The 15,291-nt window shown below is 39.7% G+C and overlaps 1 protein-coding gene across 1 annotated transcript; it reads left to right on the forward strand.

Annotated features, from left to right (window-relative positions):
• The first annotated feature begins 1,618 nt into the window (after positions 1-1,618).
• On the forward strand, positions 1,619-7,775 carry bmp4 (bone morphogenetic protein 4). The gene is made up of 4 exons (XM_079457941.1): positions 1,619-1,694; positions 4,090-4,212; positions 5,235-5,593; positions 6,335-7,775. Exons 3-4 carry the CDS (start codon positions 5,242-5,244, stop codon positions 7,186-7,188), a joined length of 1,206 nt encoding a protein of 401 aa, XP_079314067.1. The 5' UTR covers positions 1,619-1,694; positions 4,090-4,212; positions 5,235-5,241; the 3' UTR covers positions 7,189-7,775.
• Positions 7,776-15,291: the final 7,516 nt, after the last annotated feature.

Raw genomic sequence — 15,291 nt, forward strand, 5'->3', positions numbered from 1 at the left:
TTGGCTCGAACTTTCCCTCCTTTACGTTTACTTCTCTTTCCACACCGCGTCAAGCAGGGGGATCAAAAAGAGCCCTTCCTTCACAAAAAACACTGTGTGCATGCTGTGCCTCAGACCATTAGATGAGCCAAGAGGTGACGGCCTCAAGAATGCAGGAGACCCGGTGAAAGTGCTGTTTGATCGATCATCAGGTGCATGTCTGCACTGGTAAGTGCCTCATAGCTCTTGACCAGAAGATGAGAGCACTGTGTTATGACAGCGGTCAGGGGTCTGTGCTCTCGACTCTTTAATTATGGGCTGGTTTTCATAGGTAAGTGTTGACCTCCATAGCTACCCAACGGCCCTGTCAGACACCATACGGGAGAGAGAAACATTCTTTGGCTCCTCCTACAGGAGGACAAGCTTCTGATCTTACAGGGGAACGTCGATTCGACACACACCACTTTTAGAGCACAAATGCGAAACAACAAAGCAAACAGTTAAATGCTACAAAATGAAACACCCTCGGCTTTAAATACTGTATGTGGTGATGTTTTCTCTACCAATGACCCAGATTGTGCAAACGGGGGAGGGCTGCATGTTACTTTATCACCACCTTGAGCCAGACAGGTAAGTAATATGGTAATGAGAATGTCTGCGAGGATTTCTTCTCACACTGGGGGTTAATTGTTGTTATAGGGGCAGAAGGTCAAACGAAGAAAGACTTCAGTGAATCATATGCAGTTTTTCACAGACAAACTTTAAATGATTTATTTGCATCTGCATTAAGCGTAAACATCTGACTCAAATTCATTTAGAATGAAGTGGGTTTTTTGCAGCCTACATGAAAGTGTGTTTGTTATATACATGCAAATCGTTGCATACTAGACCAAGACAACATTTTATACAAATTGCATGTTATCCAACAGGTCAGATGTGTAATGTAAAGTAAAGGGTTCAATTCCAAAATTATTTATTATGGCATCATTAGTTTCGAGTCGATTTAGCTATAAAGATAACAACTGCGCTCTTTTATAAGTGTGGACGCTTTCCACAAATATCTTTAATTGCTTTCATTGTTTAGTCCTTTTGCTTATGTGATGAAGCCCACCCATGAACACTACACTGCCACAAAATAGCTACACTTGCAGCAAAAACATTAAATAACTCTTCGTTTTTAATAGTGCACATTGTTTTCATTCTATTTATTTCTCTGTGACTCAGAACATACATTCGCTCTCAACTCCCTTCCCTGCGTCACTGTAGTGTGGTCAACCAATATGATGAAATCTCCAAAGACTTTGTAATGGATTGCATACGCTTTCTGTTGAACCGACACACGATACGACAGTATCCAAAGTCCCACTGAAGAAAGCGTGCGTGAATTCAACAGATAATAAGATCTGTGGGGTTTATGCGAGGTGTTCGGCGTTAGGAGGGTGTAGGGGAGGAGGCACGGGGACTTTATAGGGCGGACCCATAAAAACAGCCTGTAAATCTGCATGCACGAACAGTCGGTGCGCTTCTCCCATCTGGAGAACTCTTGGACATCTTTGGAGCTACAGAGATTAGACTGTTTAGGGTCCTTCTAGGGGATTTGATGTGGAATTAATGACTTCAACGTTTCCGCCAGGGCTTTGGACTTTTGTTTTTTGAAGTGTCCTCTCTTTCGCCGTCTTCTCATCCTACGGATAACGTTTGCACCTCCACCAATGGTAAGTCGGCACCGTCCTATTTAAAGGATAGCCTTTTACAAAGTCACCAGGTGTGGTGTTGCGATATTTTAATATAGTCACAGGCATACACTTATTGGCACGCAAGAATGGCACGTGTGAGCAAATTCGAAACATTTTAAAAGCGTTTTACGCAGATTACGCTCGTACGCGATATGGTTACTTTGCGCAAAGAGCGCAAGTGCGTCGCGACGCGAAGCATAAAAAGGCTCTCTTTTAATCGAAAGACCCGTCTCCGCGTCCAAATACGCGACGCAACAAAACTACAATTATGATCAAACGCGCAACGTTCAAAAAGAAGAGCGCGCAACGCTTACGATACACTGGGTATACTCACGGTTGCAAAGAGCGTTCGCATCTGGTTAGATCATTTTTAATTATTATTATTATAATATAATTATTATTATTATAATCCCCCAAACATATTTGGCATTTGCTTAAAGTAGCCTACTGTAACTATCTTTCATGATCTTTCTTTAATTCAATTTTATAATGACACCGTTGGTACCAATTTACCACAGTCGTTATTGAATTAAAGTAATTGTAAAACTGTTATTTTGGAGTACCATGCCCTTACGAAAATCAGCAATTTTCCGTGGTATTTGTAGTTTAACCATGATATTACTAGTAAATGGTAAATGGCAATCAGACTGCCAAATAAAATGGATAAGTACACTTTTACTGTAATAGAACCATGGTTAACTTAAAAGCATGAAAGTATATAAAACCTTTTAGAAAGTCTGCTTTAAACACATGTCTGGTTAACCTTTGCATTGGTTTATACAAAATGAAGCATTCTGGCCTTTTATCACAATTAAGTGATAAAGTAACTGTTTCTGTTCTCAATTCTGCAAAGCTAAACAAGGAACGTGTTTGCAAACTGGGGGAAAGGGTTAAACATCTTTGAGCAGAGTAAATCTGAATCAGTCCGTTTGACCTCGAGACCTGTGCTGTGTCTCAAAAGAGTTGGGGTTAAGATTGATGCCTCAAAGTGAAGCATTAGAACCCGTCTGGGATTTTCTGAAATGAATTATGACAAAGAAACCTTACACTGAACCACACGGGTATAAGATGTTTGGTGCATGGAGAGTATTTATCATTGGCACAAAGACGTGTAACCTTCTATTAAACGTGTGTTATTGTCTAAAAGTTATCTGAAAGTTTGCTTCATGCTATTTTGTGAGGTTTCCACATGTCATTTGCACCACATCTGTGTAGTGTTAATTTAAAGGCCGTTTTAGGGCAGTGATATCTGAACGAAGCATGGCAAACGTAAAGTCCTGGCACTAAGTACTTATCATTGTCTCATGCCCAAAGAACCATGTGTTCAATCTAATCTTTTTTGTTGTGTAGAGCTTTTCCTGGTTCTGCCAAGTAAAAGGAAGCAAACTGCAGTACAAACGACATGCTTTACAACAACACATACAAACACATCAAAAAGAGACCCTGTAAATATGTAGGGCAGCATTTGTGGGCTTTTAAACAAGAGTAGGTGGTCTGAAGTAACCCGTTGTTTCATATGTTCTCAGATTGTTGAGTCTTTAAGTGTTTTTTTTTACTTGTAAATGCAATGTAAAGATCCTAACCCACAATGCATTATCTTAAATAATTGTCTTCAGAACAGTGACAGAACACAAACAACATCCTAATGTATCCAAACTGCTCAACTGTTGCTTGACTGTGTGTGGACAGACCACATAGAGAAAGAAATGCAGCACTCGTGGCCACACACACATAATGTTTTGTTAATATGCATCATTCCTGTTGTAATGCTTGGACTCGCTCCAGTGGAACTAGATCCAAGAAATGACAAAGTACAAGCGCTGCTTGGCTCAAGCGTTAAGCTCAGCTGTGGATTTAGTGATGCCATTGTTTTCTGAGACCTTTCACAAACACTTGTGATTGTTATTACTGCATTTCCTCCGTTCACTTACATTAATCGTTACGGATGTGTCACCAAAATAAGACTAATAACTCTTTCGGTTGGAATGGGTCTATTGTTGACGGAATTAACAGATCATTGAGTTGGTACACTATAACAGGGGCTGGGGGGGTTCAAAAGACTATTAATAAGGGATTTTAACCTGTCATTGCAGACTGTTATTAAAAGAAGCAATCTTATAGAACACTGTGTTGAGAAACCTACCTCTATTTTGATGTAAATCGGAATTGCCGTCCTTTCAGGTGTTTCGAGCCTGGTTCTTAAATGAGCAGAAGTGACATCTGATACGCAAGCTGCTTCTCATTGGTTGAGCTGTCTGTCTGTTCTGCAGTGTATGGCAAATGGGTTCTTAGTGAATCTATATCAATGCTTACGTGCAACGTTTGCTCTTTAATAATATAACAAATCAAAACGTTTGCGTTCCTTGTCTTTCAGGAAAAGAACCTCGCCAGAGTTCTTAAACTGCCTTCCAGGAACAAGTAACCTTTGCCTGAGGAACTCGTCCTGGATCAGCTCTCAACAAACATGGACTGTTTTCCCATGCTTTATTTTCTGTCGGTAAGTGGGCCACGCCTATCGACATTCATGCGTGTAACAGGCTTGTTACATATTTGGGGCAAATTAAAAAGCTTAGTCATTCTTTAAAAAAACATTATCTTTTTTATTTAAGCACATCTACTATAAGCCATTAAAATGTGAACGCTCCAGGTTAGTTGTTCGGTTGTTCAATCTGTAGTTTGCTTTGACCATTATTAAATTCAACTAGCATTGCACTCACATTTTTAAGTATGTTCTTGTTAACAGGATTAAATATGTGTAATTATAAGCAATTCAATTGTAAACATGTTCAAACACTTTTTTGGGATGACATAAATACTCAAGCTCGGTAATGTGCATAACACAACACAAATATGCATCTTCCGCACTGTCGCAGGGTGCACTATAGTTGACATCGGCACAAACTGTTGTATACGGTAATTTTCACCTTTAGGTCAACAGCAGATGTATAAATGTTATTGACAGGTTTAGTACTGGACACAACAATGCTTTGATGGTCTGGCCATTTGGTCACCATAGTTTTGTGGTTTGTTCCACGCCGTTTTATGTTAAATCAGCATGAGAACTAGCTGGTGAGAGAGTTCATTCTGATTAGCTGATATATTTATATATAAATTATATGATAATAATTTACTTTTATGTGATGTATTGTTTATATTATTGTCAAATATTTGTGACCAATTTTACGTTTTAATAATAGATAAGAATATAAAAAGAAAAAATATTTGGTAAAGTTGGTTGTCGATTCTGTGGTGTTTTTAAGTGCAACTTTTCGGTCTGACGCCCCCTGTGTGTATCCACAGTCTGCTTTGCTAGCTTTATTTTCTTTAAAGATACAAATATTTGAAGGAATTCTATCGCCCCCTGGAACTCAAAGATTTAATCATTGCAATAAGCCAAGTAAAAAAATGCATGCAGGGCTGCACATGCTGTAGTGTGTTGGCCAAGCATTTGGAACACACTGTTAAATTACTGAAAGCATTTCTTACTGTATTTTTTATTCCTTTAATCTTTTTCACCAGAGACATCATGATTATTCCTGGTAATCGAATGCTGATGGTCATTTTATTATGCCAAGTCCTACTGGGAGAGAGTAGCTATGCTAGTCTAATACCTGAGGAGGGGAAAAAGAAGGTGTCAGCTCATCATCTGGCTCAGAGTCATGACCTGCTGCTGGACTTTGAAGCCACGCTGCTGCAGATGTTCGGGTTGCAGAGGCGACCACGACCCAGTAACTCAGCAGTTGTGCCCCAGTATCTGCTCGACCTGTACCGCCTGCAGTCCGGGGAGCTTGAGGATGCCGCTGGCCACGACGTCAGCTTTGATTATCCCGAGAGGTCTACGAGTCGAGCAAATACTGTGAGGGGATTCCATCATGAGGGTAAGACCATCACATACAAACAACAGAAGCAGTTTACAGCGCTCTGCGTTTCTAAGTAAATAGTTATTTAGCTCGTTCTAAGAGACTTTTCTCAACACGTATTTCTATAAAAAAGGATCAAGTTGATAGTGGGTTGTTGCATGTTAAACAGATTATTCCTTTATATTGATATTGTATTCAAAACAAAAAAATAAGCTACAAAATATTTGTTTTTTTTTAAAGCAACACTCTTTTTTTATATTAACTTAGTGAAGCAGTTGCGCTTTTTGATTTTCCCACAAAGTAAAAACTCTCCCTTTCAAAGAATTAGCTATGTATGAAAATTTCCGACCAACATCAAAGCATGTAACAACCATCCAATTAATCGCATATGTTTATAGGGCGGGGTTATCTGTTTGCCCAACCAATGGTAGACAGCAGAAATGTTGGGAAAACATGTTTGAAAACATAGTATTCTCGCAATTCCATTTCTTGCCTTTAGTATTAGATAAATGTGATTCTATCACACTGCAACATATTTTGATGCTTTTGTCAGACCTACAGTGTCATTAAAAAGAAAGATTGTGACATCATTGGACGTAGTTTTTGGCCCCTACTGAAAATATAAATATTGTAGATAAATGTGTTAATAAAGAATTTGTTCCATTTATGAAAATAAAAATGATGATATTGGGATCAATTATGAATTTGCAATTGATAGAGGAATTAGTGCCCTGATCTATTTTTCTTTCTCCTCTCTAGAGCACGTGGAGGAGCTTCAGGCAGATGGGTCATGGCAGACTCCCCTGCGCTTCCTCTTTAATCTCAGCAACATCCCCGAGGATGAACTCATCTCCAGTGCAGAGCTTCGTCTCTACAGGCAACAGATAGATGATGCAAGCTCTGATCCCCAGCACACAGGAGACGATGGTCTCCATCGCATAAACATTTACGAGGTGTTGAAGCCTCCACGGGCTGGGCAAATCATCACACAACTCCTGGACACCCGATTGGTGCGTCACAACACGTCCCGCTGGGAAAGCTTCGACGTGGGCCCCGCCGTACTGCGCTGGACCCGCGACAAGCTCTCCAACCACGGCCTTGCCGTGGAGGTTCTGCACCTGAACCAAACACCCCGTCAGCATGGGCGCCATGTGCGCGTAAGCCGCTCCTTGCACCCAGTTGCAAGCGAAGACTGGGATCAGTTTCGCCCCCTTCTGGTCACGTTTGGTCACGACGGCAAAAGTCACCCGTTGACGCGCAGGACAAAGCGCAGCCCCAAGCAAAGGGGTCGAAAGCGCAATCGCAACTGCCGGCGACATGCGCTCTATGTCGACTTCAGCGACGTGGGTTGGAACGACTGGATCGTGGCGCCCCCAGGGTACCAGGCGTTCTACTGTAATGGAGAGTGCCCCTTTCCTCTGGCCGATCACCTGAACTCCACCAATCATGCTATCGTACAGACGCTGGTTAACTCCGTAAACACCAATATTCCCAAAGCCTGCTGTGTCCCCACAGAGCTCAGTGCCATTTCGATGCTTTACCTGGATGAAACGGACAGGGTGGTCCTGAAAAACTACCAGGAGATGGTGGTTGAAGGGTGTGGCTGCCGCTAACCGGACATAAGGATGGTCAGCCACATTTACTCCTGAATGACCATACCTGGACACTTATTTATAACTTTTATGTTGAGATGTGTGTTTGTCCCATTTGTCTGCTCGACCATATATTTTGACAAAAAATGATATATGTAAAATATATATATATATATTTATAACAACGTAATTATAACAAAACTAAAGTGTCCTTAGTTTGAATATAATTAAGCTGTACAGCTTTTCATAATGTATATCAGACTGTTTTTTATGAGAGAATTAGAAAAAATGCCACTGAAATGTTTATTTACTGGTAGTATTTATTTGTTTAATACGATGTACATTCAAAAAGATGAAATAGTCTGGCACAGATTCCCAACTGACCTCTTATTTGATCCAAAGCATGATGTGTGTACTTATAAAAGAGCACTGTGTGAAATCCCAGCGGAGCTGATGTTACTGCTCTATCAGTCCAAGGAATCAGAATTGTTGTGATTGTAATATTTTCCTTCAGTTGATAGTAGATGATGCGCATTGTTCATTTTTACATAAATTGTGAACGTTTCAAGCAACACAGTGAGAATAATAAAGGTTGTGTACTGCTCTGAGCTGAGTTTCAGTCAACACGATGTTTTCTAAACACACTGAAGTACAGTGTTCCCACAAGTTTTTCCCTCATACAAAACCAGATTTAAAGCAAAACCTCTTTTCATTTGGTCTTGAACTGACCTGTGTATGAGCCCGTTCACGAAAACACCACCTTTAAAAACATACAGGAATATTATTTGGTAATACCAACACAAGTGTGCAACACTCGTATGAAATAGAGTATTTTATGTGGCTTTCGATATTTCGATATTCATATACATGTATCTTATTATTTGAGTGACAATATTACATGTTGTTAAAATATATGATAGGATATTGTTTGTGGAAAACAAACAAATTGTACCGTAAAAGCCAATTATAAGAACTAATATGTATAGATTATTCTCAAAAGTCTCATCGTATTACGTCATTTGAATAAGCTAGGCACTCAAGCAATAAAACTCGTCTGAGTGACACTACTAGAGAATCCCACATCATCTCTCAAAGTAAACTCAGTTCTAAGGAACGATAAACTATGGTGTGATAAACTGTGGATCAAATGGTGGAACATTTTGTTTGCACTTAGCATTGCAAATGTTTCCAGGAAATAAACAAACTGAAAAAATAATAAAGTGAGTAAAATAAGTAGTCACGAGTAAGATGCACGTGTGTCTGAAGCAGACCTCTCATCATAGATGAAATATTAGGATTAAATCCGTATTCATGTACATCATGTGTATTTATTTAACAGTATGATTAGACAGACATGTGCCTATTGGAAAATGGACTGAGACAGTGGAGAGTGGAACTGGATAAGAGACCATCCTCCGGGTGCAGTAAATACATCATCCAAGGCGCAGTCTGCATTCACACAATAGCGGCTAGACACGACGGCACGCAGCGGTGAGACTCAATGGCATTGACACTTCTGCATAAGCGGCGATGCGGCGCGCCGCTCCGATCATCACGTCGCGACGCGAGGGCATATTAAAGGTGAGCGTCAGGCCCCAGACGCCCGGCAGACTAATCACTCTCATTTACTGCCCGTGTTTCTCGATAACGCTGGCGGAAGCGCTTTGAACTCGTTTGTTATCATTGTCCGGACATTATTAACTCTCGTGGTGCATTAATAACACGGGTTGTAGACAGAGGTCCGGGTTTAATGCGGAAGAAAACCGTATAACTCCAAATCGGTTAAGAATCAAAAAGGATCATTCATAGGATTTTCGATTCCTAATGGACATTATGTAGCCTGATCTTTACCACTAGCAACTGGAGCTTTTGTCAGGGAGCACAGTTCCAATAAAATACAACAGTGTTTAGTGTTGTTTATTCTGTCATTGGCTCCCCCAAAGATATCAATGATACCCAAGGAAAACACGCACACAATGAAATGTTAAACCTTGAATTCTGATGCTGAGAAATGTGTTGTAGTAAAGGAATATGTATTTGGGTTATTTATTTTTAGAAAATGGTCCCAAAGGAGTCTAATGGTTAGCACTATAGTGTGCTTTATTAGGCTACATATTTTTGCCCAATTTTCTTTTTTGTATAGCAAAAGAAATGGTCAAGTAAAACCTGTTTCCTTATGTTTTGATATGTTTTCTCAGAGCCGATTTGCATTCATTACCGTGGCATTTATAAAAATAAACTAAAGTCTACCTACATTTATTTTTCTAAATGTCTCTTACACTTACCGATCGTCAATACATTTCACCCCCAGTGACAGAATGTTACAACCGGAATCTAAACAGTTATTTGACAAATAAAAACGCTGTCAAATTTGCAGCATGTGCGTTGGGGTTGGTCTCAAGGCTACGGCCCCGTTACATCTCCTGACATGGGAACATGTGGTTTCTTGAATCTGTTTCATTTAAACCAAATAAAAAAATCCAGATTCAGAGCCATGCTTCCCTGCCAAGAGTCCTTTCCCTGAAAACTATAGCAGTTTACTTCAAGCAGGCATCGTCGTGATCTATGAAGAGAAGAAAAAAGGGGGGAAACCCCTGACATTTGGCTTTTCTTTTTGCAAAACTGCTAACCTTTTGTCAGATTACCTGAGCCTGGAGGTGGCGGCTGCCACTCTCCCTTTGAAGACTATATCAGTCGCAGATTCTGTCAGATGAGGCGAGAGAGGAATTTCATTTTGAAGTGGCTTAGGGCAGTGGTAAGGGTGAGCAAATGCACATCAACAAGCTTCCCTGCATCAACATTACCAAACGCTCTCATCCACATGGAGATGCAGTCACCTGCTGCACTCTTTACAGATCCCCGAGCTTTGTTTCGTGGCCCTTCAACACCCAAAGGCCGTCTTGAAGCGCGATGAGGAACTTAATTAGTTTAAAAGTTGTTGGTTCAGACTCTAAGTGCTGTCCATCAAAAGTTTGAGCACTTAAATCCGCTGTTAAGACTCAGTGTCTCTCTGTGCGGTCGAGAGCTCAGACGTGTCCCATCATGCGGCAGCGGTGGTTGTGTGGTTTGTTTGGATGGGAGGAGATCGTGTGGCTAATAACGGCTGATGTAAGTGCAGCTGGAGGTCAGATCCTCTTGTTTCATTCCCTCACTTACAGCCACATTCATACGCTGCCCTAAGTGTGCAAAGCAAGAGCCAAGCGGGCCATACGTTGCCATCGGGACTCTGCATCTTTAAAACTGTAAGGTAATTGGTGTCACACAGATTCATCCTGGCACTAGATGCTTTACATGAGGCTTGTATCATTTGAAAGCTGGTGGATGGGACATTTTGCTTCAGTCTCATCTGGGTCCCAGATATTTCTCAGGAGATTCAGATTTGTCAAGTCTACAATTCAGAGTCAATATTATTAAAGATGTCAATATGAACTCAAACATTTCTCATCATATTTACCCAAATCCACATTATTTTACCTCTCCAATCTACATTCACACTCTTCGCTTCACGATGCCATAGAAGAACCATTTTTGTTTCCATAAAAAACCTTTAACGTCCAAAGAACCTTTCTGTTTCACAAACAGAACAGAATTCTTCATATTACAAAAAGAAAAGAAAGATTAATTTAGTAAGAACCTGTGAAATTAATTTTCTATGACATCGCTGTGAAGAACCTTGTAAGCGCCTTTCTTTTTAAGACCTCCATACGCTTCGTGTGTTTCAACTATTACATTCTCATTTGTTTGTTTTTGGTAAAAACATCTCAAAGAAACACAACTGAGAGCAATTATAATTTTGTGGAATATTCATGTGGAAGAATCTTATGAGTTCATATTGAGATCGCTTACTTCAAGGAGTATTTCGCCTTCAAACTGAAAATGATGTCATCATTTACACGCCCTCTTCTTCCTTCCGCAGAACAAATAAGAAGATATTTTGAAGAATGTTGTTAACAGCCCTCCATTCACTTGCACTGGTTACAATATAAGTGAATGGGGGGCTGTGCTGTTCTGTTACCAACATTTTTCAAAATATCTTTGTATCAAAATATCTATTTTCATTTTGAAGGTGAACTACCCCTTGGAGAGTATCTCGGCAATAATGCAGCTCCTTATGAACATTTTTTAAATCTCACTGGAGAAACTATAGGATGCTGAATGTCATTTAGATCTGATGTAGATGTTTTTAATGATTTCCCCCATAAGCCAACATTCTCTTTACAAATCACTTTTATAGACCTCGCACTGGATGTGGAAGTGACGATCGCAGATCAGATCAATTTAGCGGCTTACAGAAAAAAGGCCCATTGTCTGAGGTCATGCAGCTGTCAGCGGTGGGTTGGGCTGGAATATCTAGACCTACTAATTTGAAGGGGTGTTTGCATACTTTTGCAAATGTAAATATAAATCATTAATGACGTTTAAAGATTGATCTTGTGGCAGTGATCATGTCAAGGTTCCCTGCACTTTGTTTCTGAAGGCTCGGAACGACCTGTCATTTCTCTTTTGGTGGAAACGCTTTGATGTGTAGATGTGAAGCTCTTTTGTCCGGTCTGCTGGTGTAATTTCGAAGCGGGCAGCAGGTCTCTGTGGCGTGGCTCTCGTCCCTCTTGTTGTGCGGTTTCATTAGGTACAGCTAATGAAAAGATGGCCCTCGGATATCCCTGCTGCTCGCTGTCTACTGGTCTCTACTTATTTCCCATCATGCCTCTTAATCCTTCAAACAGGTGTTGTACTCTTGTGTTTGAAGTCACTGCCTGTGGCCTTCATCTTTTCAGACACAGGAACCTGTAGTCCAGCTGAGTTGTTGTTGTGTACACAAATGCATTCACAATAATTACAAACGCAAGGACACATCCTAGCGAGTCTGCGTCCTTTCCAGAGCAGCCCTTCTAAGGTTTGATGGTTTGAGTCCTCATCAACATGAAACGCTAGAATGAGACGGTTTCCACCTCTGCAAGAGAGAAGTCATGTGTGACCACTCTTTTTATTTTATAGTTGTGCATAGCAATGCAATATTTCATTTATCAGCTCATGTTAGCTCAGGTCCATTAAATAATGTTAACAGATGACTTTTCATTTCATGAATGTCATGTACCATATTATATAGGCTATCATAATAATTATTTAATAACTAAGCTATTTGTGTATTTTATTACATAAAAATTATGTGAAAAAAAGTGCAGACTGGATTCTTGCATTTTTTGGGGGAATGTGTGCAAAGGACTGTGGGTAATTTGAGGCTGCGAAGGACACAATTTGTGTATCCTTCAAAACAGACTGAACGAAGGATTTCTATAGCTGTGGGGCGCATACGTCATTGAGGTTTGAGTAAAAACCTTTCACTCAAATGAGACAACCGTGACGACGTATGCGCCTGTAAAACGCGACGTAGCCGTATCTTGGCCAGGACTCGTCCTGCATAAATGGCACGTATGGTCCCTCGATCCACGTGAGATGTCCTCCGATGGCACTTGATGACGTGGCAGCAGAGATGTGCTACCTACCCAGGACTCGTACTTGCGTTTGAGAAACACCCAAAATGTGATTTTGGAAATTGTCTTAAAGGAACAGTTCACCCAAAAATAAAAAAAGTCATTGAAAACCTGCGACTCTCATCTGTGGAACACAAAAGTAGATATTTTGAGAAAGGTCACAAATGTTGTTTGGTTACATTCTTCAAAACATCTATTTCGTAGGAAGGTCAGACAGATTTGGAATGACATGACGGTGAATAAATTATAATCAAAATAAAGACATTTAGTTTTTCATAATAAAGGATGACAGATTTAAATGTTTTAACATAGAGGTTTTGTTAAAATGTGTCTTGATTCAGAATGATTCTCAGTTTGTTTGTTTTTCTCATACAGGCAAGTAAGCGAGACCCAACCTTTGTACGCTGCCGTTTGAAAGCGCAGATGAGAAACAAGATCTGTCACTCGATCCGTAGGCAATTAGATCCACAACAGAACGCTTATTTAATCCACTTCCTTTGATTTTCAAATTATGTTTTAAGAAAATCGAATAAAGTAAGAGATTTATTGCTCTAAATATGCGCTCGGCACACGCCATGTGTGTCTTTTACATGTTGAGTCGAGATCACTGCGCCGCGTTCGCAGAACGGGCATAGAAACTAGTTTGGTTAGCGAAGGGTTCAGAACGCAGAGCAGTCAAGCTTCTCTCGTGTTTGCAGACAGACAGGAGGAAAATCGTGGGGGGGTGTAATTCCCACCCTTTTCCTTTTTTTCTGTTCGTATTCTTTCCCTGAAAGGAGTGTGACCATCGGATCCGCCTGGGATGAAATGTCATATCTCAGAGTGATCTTTATCTCTTAATTGCTTCCTTTGTCTCCCATCATTCCCCAGGCCCTGCTGTGCCTCTGTGGGCAGGCTGAGCTTTGAAGTGTCAGGGGAGGTTATGGGGATACGGACCGAACCGTGATGCAGGCTGAGACTGAGGGGGTGTTGTCAAGGTGCTGATGGGCCCATTGTAGATCAAGCTAAAGTGACCCTATCAAGGAAAACAGCCAAAAAAATGTTGAATTATAATTTTTATGTAGGAGCATTTGCACTATTCAATTATTTTGATTCATTAGATAGCTTTAAATAAGTTTACTTGAGTTTTATTGTTATTGAAAATATATTTAAATTTTCACTTTAATAAAAAAAAGTATTATTTGCGTAATATTTATCTGTTATAAGTGTAATATTTATTTGTTTATTTTTTATATTGCCATATAAATACATTTATTTTGGTTTAATTTCTAATTTTTAACTTAATTTTATTTAAATTAACAGAAATGTGTTAATAGTTTTAGTGAACAAAACCATAACACAACAGCCAGGAGATCATCTTGATGCGTTGTTTTTTGTCTTTGGCATAAAATAAAGACTTTAATAGATTTTTTATATCTGTGGGTAAAATATTGCTTGGAAAGAAAAAAAGACAGAAGTAGATGACATACATTCCCAGTGTTTTGTATGCATTTAATCTTCTTTGATACAGTACAGTCAGCTAACTGAAACTAAAGGTCAGTGTGATCCCTCCGCAGGGACGCAGATGTTCAAGACAAATATGAAACCAATGTGAAACATTTGACACCATAAATGCAGAAATGAAGCAGGGTCCCCTAATTTCAAACATCAGTTGGAATGTTAAGGGTAAAACAGCTGGATTAGCGGTGCGCTCAACACGGGTTTGATGTAGTGCCCTGTCAATATAACCAGCACATATGCATAAAAATGTCAGCGTTACATGTGTATTGGAAATGAGATGAACACATCACAGCTGTATGTGTAAAAGTTCAGCATCTCAACACAACAGGGTAGAAATGTGCCCCCTCTGCTGGTGGGAGGCAATACTGCATGTTGTTTATATTCAGCTTACTATTTTGTATTATTTGGAAACCGTTTCAAACAGTGCTACACTGTCGTTGCACAACATCATTACATCATGTTGGAGATGTAAGTGTGGCACGTGCACAGTTATATCATTTTCAGAAGAAAAGTAAGTTGGTGAAAGTGGATGATAATTACTGGTTTATTTTTCGCTTTGGAAGTGAAAGGTTAAGTTAAGTAGTGTGTGCCGTTGCTTTCTGCACATGTAGTAGAAATGTAGTAGGCTATTTGTAAATTGTAAACGTCAATACTATGCACAGTTTACACATTTGACAGTCCCTTTTATCCCATTTACATTGCATTAAGTTAAAAATGTACATAATAAAGACATAATCTCAATGTTGTTAGCACCATGTGCTACTTTTTGAGCTACAGTAAGGCTGGATAAGAAAGTCAAATGTAGAGTTTCAATGGTCCTTATTAGTTTTTCCATTATTTTGTATTTGGAAAGGATTCTTTATTCCTGCTTTTTCAGTTATTTGGAAACTGCCTCCTGATTGGTTGTTTGTCCTGCCTCAAAGTCCTGACTCAACAGTCCCACGCCATACAGGTAAGCTTCAGACTTCAGTTTTAATGATATATTTGATGCTTTTTCAATTATTAATGAGATATTGTATGGTCACATCACTTAGGGGAATCTGCTTTACCAATTATTTAGAATCATTTTTTGTCTGTATAAGTATACATATATACTGTATATATCATTATATACTTCTTCTGGTTCAGAAAG

This window comes from Barbatula barbatula (assembly GCF_947034865.1).
Source record: "Barbatula barbatula genome assembly, chromosome: 6".
NCBI lineage: Eukaryota > Metazoa > Chordata > Actinopteri > Cypriniformes > Nemacheilidae > Barbatula > Barbatula barbatula.